The sequence below is a fragment of the Diceros bicornis genome, chromosome 40, assembly GCF_020826845.1.
Source record: "Diceros bicornis minor isolate mBicDic1 chromosome 40, mDicBic1.mat.cur, whole genome shotgun sequence".
Lineage (NCBI taxonomy): Eukaryota > Metazoa > Chordata > Mammalia > Perissodactyla > Rhinocerotidae > Diceros > Diceros bicornis.
The window spans coordinates 19846008-19860087 of NC_080779.1; the positions used below are offsets into that span (position 1 = coordinate 19846008).

At 48.3% G+C, this 14080-nt stretch overlaps 1 protein-coding gene across 3 annotated transcripts; it reads left to right on the forward strand.

Moving 5' to 3' along the window:
- Positions 1–45: 45 nt before the first annotated feature.
- IL1RN (interleukin 1 receptor antagonist) lies at positions 46–13616 on the forward strand. Of its 3 annotated transcripts, none has more exons than XM_058534673.1 (5): positions 46–102; positions 8591–8642; positions 9855–9943; positions 11085–11197; positions 12327–13616. In XM_058534673.1, exons 2-5 carry the CDS (start codon positions 8629–8631, stop codon positions 12534–12536), a joined length of 426 nt encoding a protein of 141 aa, XP_058390656.1. In that variant the 5' UTR covers positions 46–102; positions 8591–8628; the 3' UTR covers positions 12537–13616. The 3 variants fall into 3 exon arrangements, with proteins under 3 accessions (XP_058390656.1, XP_058390655.1, XP_058390654.1); XM_058534672.1 differs by lacking the exon at positions 46–102 and adding an exon at positions 8390–8448; XM_058534671.1 differs by lacking the exon at positions 46–102 and having other exon boundaries at positions 8455–8642.
- The last annotated feature ends 464 nt before the right edge of the window (positions 13617–14080 follow it).

Below are 14080 nucleotides of genomic sequence, written 5' to 3' on the forward strand. Positions count from 1 at the left end.
CGCCTGGGTGTTCCTCCTCTCTGGGCAGTGGCTCATTCTAGATCCAGAGGCTGGAAGACCTCGGAAGACCTCGTACTCTCCAGGCCCTCCTCACGGCTTTAGGTAAGCTCCTTCCATTCCTACGTTTTCCGTTTGAAAAATGGGAAGGAAAATTTCTACCACTGCTGTTTACCAAATGCTCTCAGCCTCTGAAGAGCAAGCTTCCAGGGAAATGTCAAGGGCATGGAGCTCCAGACCTGTCTGGGAGACCTGCCCACTGTGGAGGCAACAGTCTCCGTGGGTGACCATGCAGATGCTCTCAGGCAGGGGCTGCTGGCCCAATACTGCTGGGCCAGCAGGTGAACAAGGAAACATGTCTGCTGTGAGAAAACTCATGGAGCCCTTGTAGTCTATTGGTCATTCTCCACTGTTGATAGAGACATGAAAACTGGATAAATACCTCTGTAAAATGAAAGAACAGTGTGAGCTCAGTGAGAAATACTAATAGAATCTGGCACTCAGCCACAAGATCTGAGGGGTAATAGGGCAGTGTAGGGACTATGGAGAATTAGGGGCTGTCACTAGTCAATTCCAGCAGATGGTTGTCACGTGAGAATGCAGGCCCAGGGGGCCAGAGCTTCTCATTTTTTAAAAAGAGTCAGATATTCTGATTTTGTTAGGTGTAGAATTTTGGTTAAATAAAACAAAAAAGGGAGCAAATAAAATATTCAGTCTGCAACCTCTGGTTAAGATATGTGTGGAGCAGGGAAAAGATCTTAAGATTGGTGGTCTGAAGACCCAGATTCTAATTTAAGTTGACCTCTAACGGGTAAGCTATTTCTCCTTTCTGGGTCTCGCTTTCCTCACTGTCAAGAGGAGACTGGCAAACTCTTGCGGATTCATGGACACAGTAACAGCTAACACTTCCATAGTGCCTACTGTAAGCTAGGTGCTCTGCTGAGCTCTTTACATGGCTTATCTCATTTAATCCTCACAACAACCATGTGAGGAAGGACTATTACTGTTCACATTTTCAGAAGAGGAAATTGGGACATAGAGAGGTTAAGTAATTTGCCCAAAGCCAGACAGCCAGTATAAGGGGAGGAGCTGGGCTTGACTTCAGACAGTCTGTCTCCAAACCACTGTGTTATGCTATAGGGGCATGGAGACTGAATGAGATCATGGAGGAAGACGTGCGTTGTAAACCACAAGCAGTTATTCCAAGGGCAGCAAATCCTCCTTCTTCTCCCAGTTGGGGGTAGTGGTCTCCAGCGGGATGTGTTAAAATGTTAGCCCACAGTCTTATGATCTTTCAAATGTGCAAAAGGGGATGCCACTCTCAGAACCAGACAGTGATATAATGTGAAGAAATGACTATACATAAAAATGGTTCATTCCAAAATATTTTAAATTGGCACATAGTAGGTGCTAAATAAAGTGTATGAAGTTGAATTGGGTTGAATTGAGGAGACAAGTGCATGTAAGCCCAGTGAAGATAGCATGTTTCCTGGGAGGAGGAACCACATTCTCTGCCTAAGATCACGAGCACGGATGGTACCAATGTTGCCAATGAGAGAACAGGGCTGTGAGAAGAGAGTCCATAGAGACATTCATGGTTAGACTGAAGAGCTGGGAAAGTGAGGACAGAGGAGCAAGGAAGAAGATGGGACCATTGTGTGTGTATTCTCCATTACCTTGGACAAGTCATTTACCTCACTGGACCGCTGCCTCCCCTCTACACCACTGACCTCACAGCTAATGTGTGTGAAAAAGGAGAGGGAGGAGAAGGAGGAGGAGAAGGTGAAGACAATCACAGTGAAAGGGTAAATCCTTTTTACAACCTAAGTTTAAAAACAATTTTAAGCTATTAGATGTTGACCATATCTTGATTACATAGTTGGAGAAAATTAAATATGAATGGCTTAATTAAAAATTAACCTGATCAGAATGAGAGTGATTGATCAATATTGTATCTGCTATAGTCTCTTTCCTTGAGTGGAAGACTTACTAAGATTTTTGGACACTCTTGTGTGCTTTATCTACCTGTCTATTTATCTAATCAAATGGACCACATCTCTGCTACTAGAAAGAGTCCAAACTGGCAAGGTGCAATGACTGATAGTAAATGTGCCTGCAATTTGTAGCACTAGCCACCAGATGGTGCCAGCACCTTTTAAGGGTTTACATTATATGGTGACCAATCATCTCAGTTTCCGAGGGACTGAGGGGTTTCCCCAGATGCAGAGCTTTTAGTACTAAAACCAGGAAAGTCCTAGAAAAACCAGGGAAATTGGCCACCCTAGTCCATAATCAGGTAAAGAGCTTTTTCTCTAACCTATGTAAGGATTTAGAATCATCCTTTTTTAACTACCAAAAAACCTCCTAACATTTCCAAACAATTACAGAGTAAATTGTTGTTCTGTAAGATGTGAGTTCAAACCAAAAGGAACACCATAAGAACAGATATAATTCTTGCTTCTGTTAACTGTGCAATGAAGCAGAGAAGAGAAAGCTCAGCTGCCTTTCTGGCAGGACTGTAGTGTAGGAAGGAATATAAGGACTGGGTTCAAATCCTGGCTCAGCCAGGATCTGGGGCAAGCGATTTAATCTTTCTGAGCCTCGATTTCTCATTCTACAAAGTGAGTATAAGTGTACACCCATCTTGAAAGTGGGTGTAAATATCGCCACCTTGCCTAGCTGTTAGGAAGACTAACCAAGATCAGTATGATAGAGCAGGACACAGAGCCGGAAACACTGCAGGTAGGAAACACGGTTGTCCCTTCCCCCAGCTGCTGTCACTCTCCCTCTCCTCCTGCCCGCGGAGCAGCTGCCTTGAAAAGTTAACCATCAAAGCCAGAAGGCAAGAACAAATACATATCTCTGAAAACACAAGATAGCTAGATAAATAATGGCTTTCGGTACAGATCCATATCAAACTCAGAGGCTGCTGGAGCAAAACCCATCTTGCAAAACTCTGAACTTCGGAAAGAATTCATGATATTTGCCATTTAGGTGTGGGAGGAGAGCTGGCTTCTTGTAAGGCAGCAATCGATAACAGCCGGCTTTATACACAATCTCCTGACCTTCGCCAGCCTGGCGGTCACTCTAATGGCTACAGCTTGGTGGGCAGAGATGCCCAGGAGAACACCTGTCTGCAAACCTGACCTACTGCTGTAGGGAGCTTCTAATGAACTACTGGATTTGCTTAAAATTGACTTGGCTACCTGGCAGGGCTGGGTAGGTGGAGACTGACAAAGAGAAGACATCAGATTATACTTGTCCTTCTTCCTCCTCTTTGTACTAATATATTTACCCATCTCTCAGCAAGAGTAACCAGAATCTTTGTACTACAATCATGTGCCTCATACGACGTTTCTGTCAATGAGGGACCATATATTCAATGGTGCTCCCATAAGATTAGTACCATATAGCCTAGGTATGTAGTAGACTATACCATCTAGGTTTGTGTAAGTACACTCTAAGATGTTCACGCAATGAACATCGTATGACTATATTATCTTAGTAAAAACTTACAAAGTTTGGACAGTACTGCCGGTATTGTGTCGAGTTCACTGTAACACTCAGGCATTCAACAGTTGGCTGAAGAATCTAAATATGAGATTAAGCCATTACAATTTAAGGTGCACACCTGTCCACCCAAAGCCAGCTGCTTAAATTTTTACAAATACAGTCATGCATCTCTTAACAATGGGGACACATTCCTCAGAATGTGTCTTTAGGTGATTTCGTCATTGTGTGAACATCATAGAGTGTACTTACACAAACCCAGGTGGTATAGCCTACTACACACCTAGACTGTATGGTACTAATCTTATGGGACCACTGTCGTGTATGCGGTCCGTCGTTGACCGAAACATCATTATGCGATGCATGACTGTAGTGCTTGGGTGATACAAATGCAGCTCCAAGAGGCACAGCTGAAAATGTCTGCACCAAGATTCATTTAAGTTTCCTGATAAGCTGGACTTATCAGTAAGGACTGTTTTCTGAAAGGGAGATGGTACCTGTCGGGGGAGCCATTTGGGCTGAGAAGGGAGATTGGAATTGGGAAATGTGGGGACGATTTCTCTCTAGAAAGGCTGAAGGGCAGCCAACTCTCCCTGCCTCTGCGGGGTGCTGGAGCCAGCAAGATCCGACTGTGTGCAGCTCTTCCCAACTCTGCCTTCAGTGATGCCATGTTGGTAGCTTGAAACTGTCCGTGGTGGGAGTACTTACACCAGAGAAATCGGCAAATGAGGCAAATCAGAACGTTTTTTGGAGATCCAGCTGTCAACTCTTACCAGCACACCACTGCCCTGCTTTCAGGTTCAGTCACACCAAACTACAATCCAAGTCTAATCCCTCTGTCCCCTGTCCCCAGGATGATCTTAATAAAACAATCTGACAGTGTCACCCTCTGCTTCAATTTTCTTTAAGATAAATTCCCTATTCCTTGGTGTGGCATTAAAGGCCCTTCCTCCTCTGGCTCCTGCCCAACTTTTCAATCACTTCTCCTGCTCTTACCCCTAAAGGCTGCTCAAACTCTGACCATCCTGAATAACAAGACTTAAAAATAGATAACATTAGGTTCCACCTCTGGCCTAGGTTGTTGAGGCCCAACCTTCCTGTGTTAGTAACTAGAAAAGCTAGGAAAATGTATTTATAAAAAATCTGAAGGCATCCAAGAATGACCAAGGCTTTGAGGAGCTGCAGGGGCCGAGAGAGGTGGGACCCAGCACTGGGGCCCTTTACCTCTGGGAGCGTTTGCCGGTTTCAAAGGCTGCCGCTGAGCCCTGGACAGACTCCTGGGGCTTGGGGTTGGGGGACGATAAAATCTGTGCTTTATCTCTCACTGAGGAGGAGAGGCCCCGATAAACACCTCAGGTTTGGGCTGGGACCCCGGAGGATTAGGAGCGAACAGAAATGGAGCAGCTCTCCGTTACTGAAGCCCAGTTCTGCATCACCTCAAGCCCTGTTTGGTGAAGGTCACCTGGGACCGCAGTGCCCCTGGCCTCACTGCCCAGCAGAAGCAAAAGTGAATCGTCTCTGGATAAATACAACGTCCTCCAGAGCCTCAAATGATCTCTACAGTTTTTGCTATACTGTCCAGCAGTCAATAGAAAGTAATCAGGTGTATGCAAGACAATCTGTGCACCAGAGAAAAACAGACAACCAAAGGAGACCAAGCAGAGATTCAAATGATGCAGTTAGCAGGGGCAGCCTTTACAAGAACCGTGAATAGTGTGTTCAAGGGTTTAAAATACAAGATTGAAAGTTTTGGCAGAGAACTAGAAACTGTACAAAAAAGGAACCAGATGGAAATCCTAGAACTGAAAAATGCAATTAACTGAAATTGAGAAACAGCTAACATTTATTGGACACTCCCTATGGGGCCAGCGCTGTGCTGAACACTCTGCAGGCATCAACAGTTAAGGCTCAGCATGTGGTCTCCACAGAGCCGTCTAGTGTCACTCTCAGGACAGGGACAGCCTGCTTTTCCTGTTTCCCACTAAGTGGATCTTAGTGGTTTCTGTTGTCACCAGTGTCTAGGAGGACAGGGCTCAGCGTGTAGAAGACACAAGATACAATCGTGTTGCCTGGTGCTCGGGGGGGGAAGCACAAGGTGCTGACGGGGACGGCAGAGTCCACTACATGGTGTGGTCATTAACCCTAATTCAGGAAGTGGAGTGAGGGGCTGAGCACCCAGAACTGAGAATAAGTTTAGTCAGAGATTTCCTGTGGGCAGAAATCATAGAGACACCAAATGTTTTGCTAAGACGAGACCAAGAGTGGAATTGTGGCCAGAAGCGTGAGGAGAGAAAGGAAGCTCCTCTTCCTCGCCAGCTTCCTCCCCTAACACAGAGGGAGTGAGGCCTCCCCCTCTGAAATCAAGCAGGCTTGGGATGGGACCTGGAAAGGAGGCCAGAGTGCAGGGTAGGGTTGACTGGGTTAGGGGCATTGCGACTGACCTCTTGCACTCTCCCCGGGGCGAAGAAGCATACGCAATAGCTATCTATTGTTTATTTCCTACGTGCCGGGGTCAGGGCTAAGCACATCATGTGCAATATCTCAATCCTCATAGCAACCCATGACAGGGCTTCTATTATTAGCCCCATCTAAAGGATAATGAAACTGAGACCAAGAATGCTTCGGCACGTTGCCTGGGTGGCCCAGCTCACAAACGATATGAGAAGGTGCAGCCCGAGGTCAGCCTGACTTCATAGCCCGGCCCTAGGGACTCCTTCCCCTATGCCCGGAAAGGCCCGCCGGGCCACCTCTCGGGCACAGGGGGAAAAGGGCACAGACCTGGAAAAGATGGGAAACCTGGGGCTACCGCTGTCCAGGAGAAATCTGTCTCTTTGAATTTGGGTCAGGGACAGAGGAACATCTACCCAGGGGCTGCAGTGTGGCTGGGACCTAGACTCGGAACGCTGTCTGAGGGCCGGCAGTCAGGATGGAGCCCCTGGGTCTCCCCTTGGCAAATCACTTCTCTTCTTCAATCTTCAATTTTTTGAAGGATGCTGATTTAACAATTGAGGAGGGCTTTGGAAGCAGTGTAAGAAAGACAAATAGGAGAGAACTTATCACGGTGGGGTGCTAGCTGCCTTCCCTTTCAGCAGGTGTGATGACCAAGTTACGCACCTGATGATTCACAAATGTTCAGAAATGATAAACCCCAATTCAGCAAATACTGCAAGTGGCAAATAATCGAGTGGGTTCTTACACATCTCCTCCTTTGGCCAGTCCTCACAAAAGCAAACAAAATGCCCCCTTGGCCCTCCAAGGTAGACGCTATTTCTCTAAAACATTTCAAGGGTGAATGACTCCCTGAAGGTCACACAGCTTCTAACAACACAGCAGGGATATGTACGTGCCATTTTATCCCTCACAGTAATCGCCTAGGGAGGTGATACAATTTTTACAGAAATATTCCATTCCATCTGAAAGAGGAGCTCTTTAAAGATTTGAGAAATTCAATGTAACCTTCCTCTTTAAAAAAAATTGTTTTATTGCGGTATAATTGACATAAAACATATTAGTTTCAGTTGTACAATATCATGATTCACCCATCACCGCAGATAGTTATAAAATTTTTTTTTTGTGTGATGAGAACTTTTAAGATCTACTCTCTTAGCAACTTTCAACTATGCAGTGTAGCCTTCCTCTCTGGAGGATTTTACCCTCATGTGGACACAGACTCTCATTCGTTGGTGGAAAATAAAGTCAAACTCATCACGATCTACTTTAACCCCTGGCTAGGAGTCAGAAGACGTGGATTTCTGGCCCTTCCTTTGCCGTTAATGAGGTGTGTGATCTTGGGCACGTCCTTCCTCCTCTCTGGATTTTTCTGGGTCTTCTTCAAAATGATGATAGGGCAAGATAGGATGATGCTGAGCTCCAGGTCTCAAACACAACAATCTATGCTTCTGCACTAGCATTATGTCCTCCTGCCACATAGATCATGTAGAAACCATCCTCACCTTTTTTCTATCCATAAATAGGAGTATGCTTACATTTCTCCTGACTGTCTAGAACGCAGTAAGGAAGGAAGTTCATGTTTATTAGTGCCCACTATAGGCCAGAACCTTCTCCTTCCTTCCTTCCTTCCTTCCTTCTATGCACCTGTAAGGAAGATACGATCAACCTCATTCTGAGCACGAGGAGGCAGAGGCCGAGGCCCACGTAAGTGAAGTGACTTGTTCAAGGTCACATGAGTGGCAAATGGCAAGTGGCAGAGGTGCAACTTGGCTCCATTTCTGTCCCAGGGCTGAGTTCACCCCATTTTCCCGAGACAATAACTTCAAAGACGTGGATAACAGGAACAGAGTTGGTTTCAAAGCACCTCTCAGGAAGTTTATTCTAGAGCAGGAGTCAGCGAACTCCGGGCCAAATCCAGTCACCACCTGTTTTTGTAAGTAAAATTGTATGGGAACATAATTATCTTGTTCTTTTACAGACTGTCTACGACTGCTTTTAAGCTGCGACAGCCGAGTTGAGTAATCATGACAGAGACCATATGGCCCAAGATCCTAAAATATTTACTATCTGGTCCTTTCCAGAATGTTTGCTAGTCCCTGTCGAGAGTCCAGTAAGGCTGTCTGTCCTTCAAAGGACACAAAGTGACAGGAGACTGCGCCGTGTGCTGGGAGCCGTACCGCTTGGCTTGTTAGGAAAGGGAGACATTTCTACTCAGGTCTGTTTGTTAAGTCAACAAGCAGCCTCGGGGCACCTGTCAGGCAGATAAGGGAGATGGGGCTTCATTGTGCTTTTCCGAGGAACTCAGCAAGGGGGAAATAGAAATCTCAATTTGGGGAAATTTCACAGGGGAAAAGGGGAGGGAATCAGTTACAACACCCTATTGCGACACTCAGCAGGCTTGAAAGTGACAACAGCAAGGGTTTCTCTTTTTGGAAATGTGAGGGCATTTCCGTTTCTCTGAGCCAGGCAGGCAGCAACAGCCTGGCTTGGGTGAGCGACTATTTTCTTTATAAGCAGCTCCTCTGAGCCCAACATGGCACTCTCTGGTTGCCTTGTTGTGGCCACAAGATGGAAATCCGCAGGTGTCCCCTCAGTCACCTAATCTCTCTCCTCCTTTTCCTCTTCTATTCAGAGACAGCCTGCCGCCCCTCTGGGAAGAGACACTGCAAGATGCAAACCTTCAGGTAAGGCGGGAATGGAGACACATCACAGCCATCTGGGGCTGCCTGCCTCCCCAGGGCCTGAAAACTGGGTTTGGGCTGGAAAGGGATGTCCATTATTCAAGAAAGGGGCTGCCACGTTGATGGTGCTCAGGGTTTGTGTTTCAAAATATCCCAGATGTGCAAAGCTTGGCTGGAGGCCTGCCTGACTTTCCCGGAGACTGTGGCAACTCAGTGAGTGACAGACATGTGCCGAGAAGCCGTGCTGGGATCTGGGCCTGGCAGTGTGCTGGGCACAGAAGCAGAGAGGGCACCATGGGCAGGGCACAGGCCAAAGTTCCAAAGTGCCAACTGGTTGTTGTCAATGCCTGTCTGTGTTGAAAATGTTGGAGGATCCCACTCCCCTGGAGCCTCACTTTCCCCATCTGTGACATGGGGTTAATGATAACTCCCTGCCCGCCTTCCAGGGCTGTAGTGAAGATCAAATGCACAGGTAACACTGTGACCGTGTTCTGTGAAGTGCAAAAGGCCCAAAAACTATTGTGATTTTTAAAAATTGAGTCAGGAGCTTTGTGAGACATCACTGTTACTGTTGTAGAAATGACAGGCTGTGATGCCGATAGAAACAGAGGGCTGTCTAAACATGCCCTCTGTCCTGGGACATCCCAGGATTGAAGCTGTGTCGGGGTGACCTCACCCTCAAACTCTTGGGTTTCTCTGGCCTGAGGCTGCAGGTCAGGACTCTGTGTGTGGGGGCATGTGTGTGTGCACATGTGTGCGTGTGTGCATCCTGGACAAGTTCCTCCCCTTCCCAGACATGGGAAACCATCTGCTTCAGGAGGTTTGCCTCTGCCTCTTCCTGTTGGCTGGGGACTCCAGGAGAAGCACCATATGTGTCTGGTGGCCGCCATATTGGACAGTGCAGATATAGAACATTTCTGCACCCCAGAAAGTTCTATTGGATGGTGCTACTCTAGAGCATGCTTTGCTGAGGTAGAAGATACGTGCCCCAGGAATCAGAGGGTGAGGCAGAAGGCGAGGAGAAGGGTTGGGTCTGTCTCTTAACCAGTGTTGACCTCAGTCTCCTCATCCATGTCTTGGGTGTGTTACAATACCACACCTCTGGCAGAAATTTGGATGCAGATTTAGCAAACTCTGGGGGACACGGGAAGGGACTAAGCACAGGGCCAAGCACACGGTGGCTGTTCCCTACAGCTGGGTCCTTTCTCTTTTCAGAATCTGGGATGTTAACCAGAAGATCTTCTACATGAGGAATAACCAACTAATTGCTGGATACTTGCAAGGACCAAATACTAAATTAGAAGGTGAGTGGTGGCCAGGAAAGCCAGTGTTGTGTGGGCACTGGGTCACTTTGCCCTGGGGTCTGCAGTATTATGGCCCGCCCTCAGAGGTTTAGGTACAACATCCTAATCCCTGTTGGTTCTTTGCGGCCAAGTTGGAAACTAGGGAGGCCTGGCCACTGGAGGGTGCATATGAGGGCAGCTTCAAGAAGGCAAGGAGGGGTAGAGCCTAGGTTGGGAGCCGCTATCTACAGGCACAATGGTCCCAGGGCCACAGCTGAGCAGATGACGGCCCAGAAGGCAAGATGGACCCTTTCCTTCCCCCTGTACCTAGTAAGCCCCCATGTTCCTGTGTGTTCAAACTCTAACTCCCACCCAAAATTTAATACACCATAAACAAGGCTGTGTTACGTCCCTTATTCATGGGTACCACATTCAGTCATGTTCCACGTCCATGCTCTGGATGGATTTGGGCAGTCTTCACCCACTCCATTCTTCAGCTTTCCCTCTAGTAAAACTGGGGCAGCTGGAAGATGTGATGCGAGATTCTTTCAGCACTAGCCTTCTAGGATGTTCTCACGTCCCTTTGCTGGCTTGGAGTTGTAGAATGGTATTACCTGAATCTCCCCATCCTGCCCCATCCCCTTGTTCTCTCTCCCCTGCTTTGCCCTGAAAGAATGTGAGACCCACCTTTCCTGCCCTTTTGGTGATTCTCCTGATGAACACTCGGAAGCACAGAGAGTCTGAGATTTTTATTGCTACATGAGGGCATGGAGACCACCGAGGAAAAGAAGTGGGTTCAAAGTCACCCAGGCTCCTGTGGACCAAACCCTGGGGCTCCACTCATGACCTGTGTGCTATTTTCTCTGCCCATGGGCAACACACCTGTTGGCCTGGAGCATAGGCATCCTGGGGAAGCAAGAGAAGGATAGAGGTCACACAGAGCAGAATCTAGACAACTTAATCCTTAGGAGTAGGTAGATGATGTGCTTGGTTCTGTTTGGATGCAGACCAGGAAGGTGAGGACTCACTGTCCTTCTGACCTTGGGGTTTTAGTTGGAGGAGGGGAACAGAAAAATCCCCAAAGAGAGTCCAGGCTGCCATCACTTCGCCATCTATGCCTCCTCTTCTCTACAACCTGACCTTCCCCTCTACTCTTCCCCAGAGAAGATAGACGTGGTACCCATTGAGCCTGATGGTTTATTCCTGGGACTCCATGAGGGGAAGCTGTGCCTGGCCTGTGTCAAGTCTGGTGATGAGATTCAGCTCCGGTTGGAGGTAAGGACCTGTCTCAGACGACAACCACCCCAAACCCAGTGGCTTAAAACAACCACAATATGTTCTTTCTCATGAGTCTGTGGGTTGACTAGGCAGCTGGGCAGTTCTGTTCCACATGATGTAGCTGGGGTCACTCCTCTGTAGCTGCCTTCAGCAGGGAGCTCAGGTTTCCACATGGTCTCTCAAAGTTCAGTTTTCAGGTTGAGCTTCCTTACAACATGGCTGCCAGCTTCCAAGAGGAAGTATTCCAGAAAAGCCAAGCTTCAACGTGCAAGTGTTTATCAAACTTCTGCTTGCATCATAGTACTAATGTCCCATTGGCCAAAGCCAGTCACGTGGCTAAGTCTAGCCTCAGTGGAGGAGGGGACTACACAGGATGTGAACACCAGGGGGCATGGTTCATTCAGGGACCTCAATCTCTGTGTGCCACTCTCTTGCCCAAGGGCTCCCAACCTACTTAGACTTGCCCTCTTCCGGTAAAGCCAACCTTCAGGACCTTTCTTTTCCAATCCTTATCTACTCAAACTCATGAGTTGGCATCCCATCCGGGGCCCTGTACTCCTTGGTCCCATGCAATATTAATGGGCTGCCAGCCCTGGGAAAAGATGGCTTTTTCTCAGGGGCTTGCTGGACAAGTTCTTAACCCAAATGTGAGTGGCTATAACTGTGGCACTGTTGCTTCCCTCCACTAGTGGATGGGGCACTTTTTTGGAGAGCAGCTGCCTGCTCTGTGTGGAGTAGGGATGACCAGGCTATTGTGTGCAATGTGTCAAATGGACTGCAATGCTCCCTGCCCACTTTCTCCACCACCCCTGGCCTTGGACGCACAGACCCTGACAGAGCACCAGCCTCCCCAGGCCTTGGCCTCTGTCGATGGTGCCATGTGTTTATCAAACTTCTTGGCCAATGGCTAGAGTGGCCAGATTTCCCCAAGTCAAGGTGTAACAATGGGACAGTCTCTTTGTATCATTGCTGTCCTAAGAGACCTGGGACACATGACCTCCTACAGTGGTCTCCAGGTCAGCATTTCTCCGGCACTTACTCAGAGGGCCACGTCATGGTGAGGGGTGGAGAGGTAGGTAGCATCTTTCAGCTTTCAGCTCTCACCTGCTTATCTTTTGGCTTCCAGGCAGTTAACATCACTGACCTGAGCAAGAACAAGGAGCAGAACAAGCGCTTCACCTTCATCAGATCAAACAGCGGCCCCACCACCAGCTTCGAGTCTGCCGCCTGTCCCGGCTGGTTACTCTGCACGGCACTGGAGGCAGACCAGCCCGTCAGCCTCACCAACAAGCCCAAAGAGGCCCTCACCAGGTTCTACTTCCAGCAGGAGCAGTAGAACTGCCCATCCCTCCCCTTCCCCCACTCCCAGCACATCGATGACTCCAGAGACTGCCTCTCCTCCCTTGCTGGGTCTCCTGGGTTGTCGTGGGGCTCTGAGGAGCAGCCTCGGCGGGGTGGACCATCAGAAGGAGGTACAAGAGCCCTGATAACAGGACTCTGTCTCCAGCCTCCTCAGCTAACCCAACCTCCATGCTGCCTCCACAGCGGTCTTTCTAAAGTGCAGATTGAGCCGCAGACCTGCTTAAAGCCCTTCAGTGTCATCTGTGCCTTCAGGATAAAATCCAGGCCACCTGGCCAGCCTGGAAGCCCTCTGTTCTCCTCTCCCCAACTCCTCCTCCTCCCTCACCCCACTGTCCCTGCCCCAGATCCCTCAGGTCACTCACTGACCCCCTGCCAATGGCTTCCGTACCTTCTTTTGCAAAATGATGCTGCTCCATAGGGAAGATTTTCAGGGTCTGTGGCAAAATGGAAAATAAGGATTTCATGGCATTTTTTTTTAAGCCAACTTTATCCAATTTGAAGAAGAGTCTTTTATTTGGAGATTATTTCCTTTCTGGAAGGGAGTGGGGGATCAAAATATTCCTGTGTTTGTGAAGTAATGGTGAAAGTAGGCCTCCTTTCTTAGTGTTCATTCTTATATTTGTAATACCCTAACCAGTAACAATGAGCAGTTAGTGTTCAGTTATGTTGGTCCATAATATTTTTCTTTCCGAAACGTTCCCGTAAATCTGGACCCCACTGCCCAGGCCCAAGGACCATCTCCACTCCAGACCCTTCACGGTCACCTGCAGTGCTTTCCTCTTCCACCCCACAATCCAAAGTTCCCCAGCGCCCACGGCACAGCACAGACGCGGCTCCTCCGAGGTCTCCCCTGATCTCCCAGGGGGAATGAATCGCTCCTTGACCATTTTAGCACTTTTGACACTCTGAGACTTGTTGGAAAGATGGTTGTGCCTCTGCCCATCTCCAGCCCCAGACTGTGAGCTCCCGAAAGCAGGGAGCGTGACTCGCATGTGTCTCAGGTCCCCACGGGGCCGAGCCCATGGTCTGTTTTACAATAAAACCTTGAAACTCATCTACTTTGCTGGCTGTGTCCATGGCTTCGCCGGACTTGGGGCATAGATGCTGGGGAATGGGGAGGCCATTGGGTCTTTCTGACTTGGGTCTGGGCCTGGCTGCCTCTCCTCTGAGAGCCCTTTCATCATTGGACTTCATTCCCCCTGGATAACATAAGAGCAAACCTCCCTGCCAGGAAGGTGTGTAGCAGCATTGTCCACAACAGTCCCCAACCGGAAACAACTCAAACACCTGTCACAGAAGAATGAACACATAAATCGTGTATGTTCACACATAGCAATGCTCCACAGCAAAGAAAATGGATGAACCGCAGCCAGCTGCACTCAACAAAACAGCTGCCTGTTACAAACATGAAGTGGGGTACAAGAATCACAAACGCCTGCGTAGAGCACGACTCCATTTACACCAAGTTCCAAACAGGCAAAACGGAGCCGTTGTGTGGAGGGACTCATAGACAGGTGG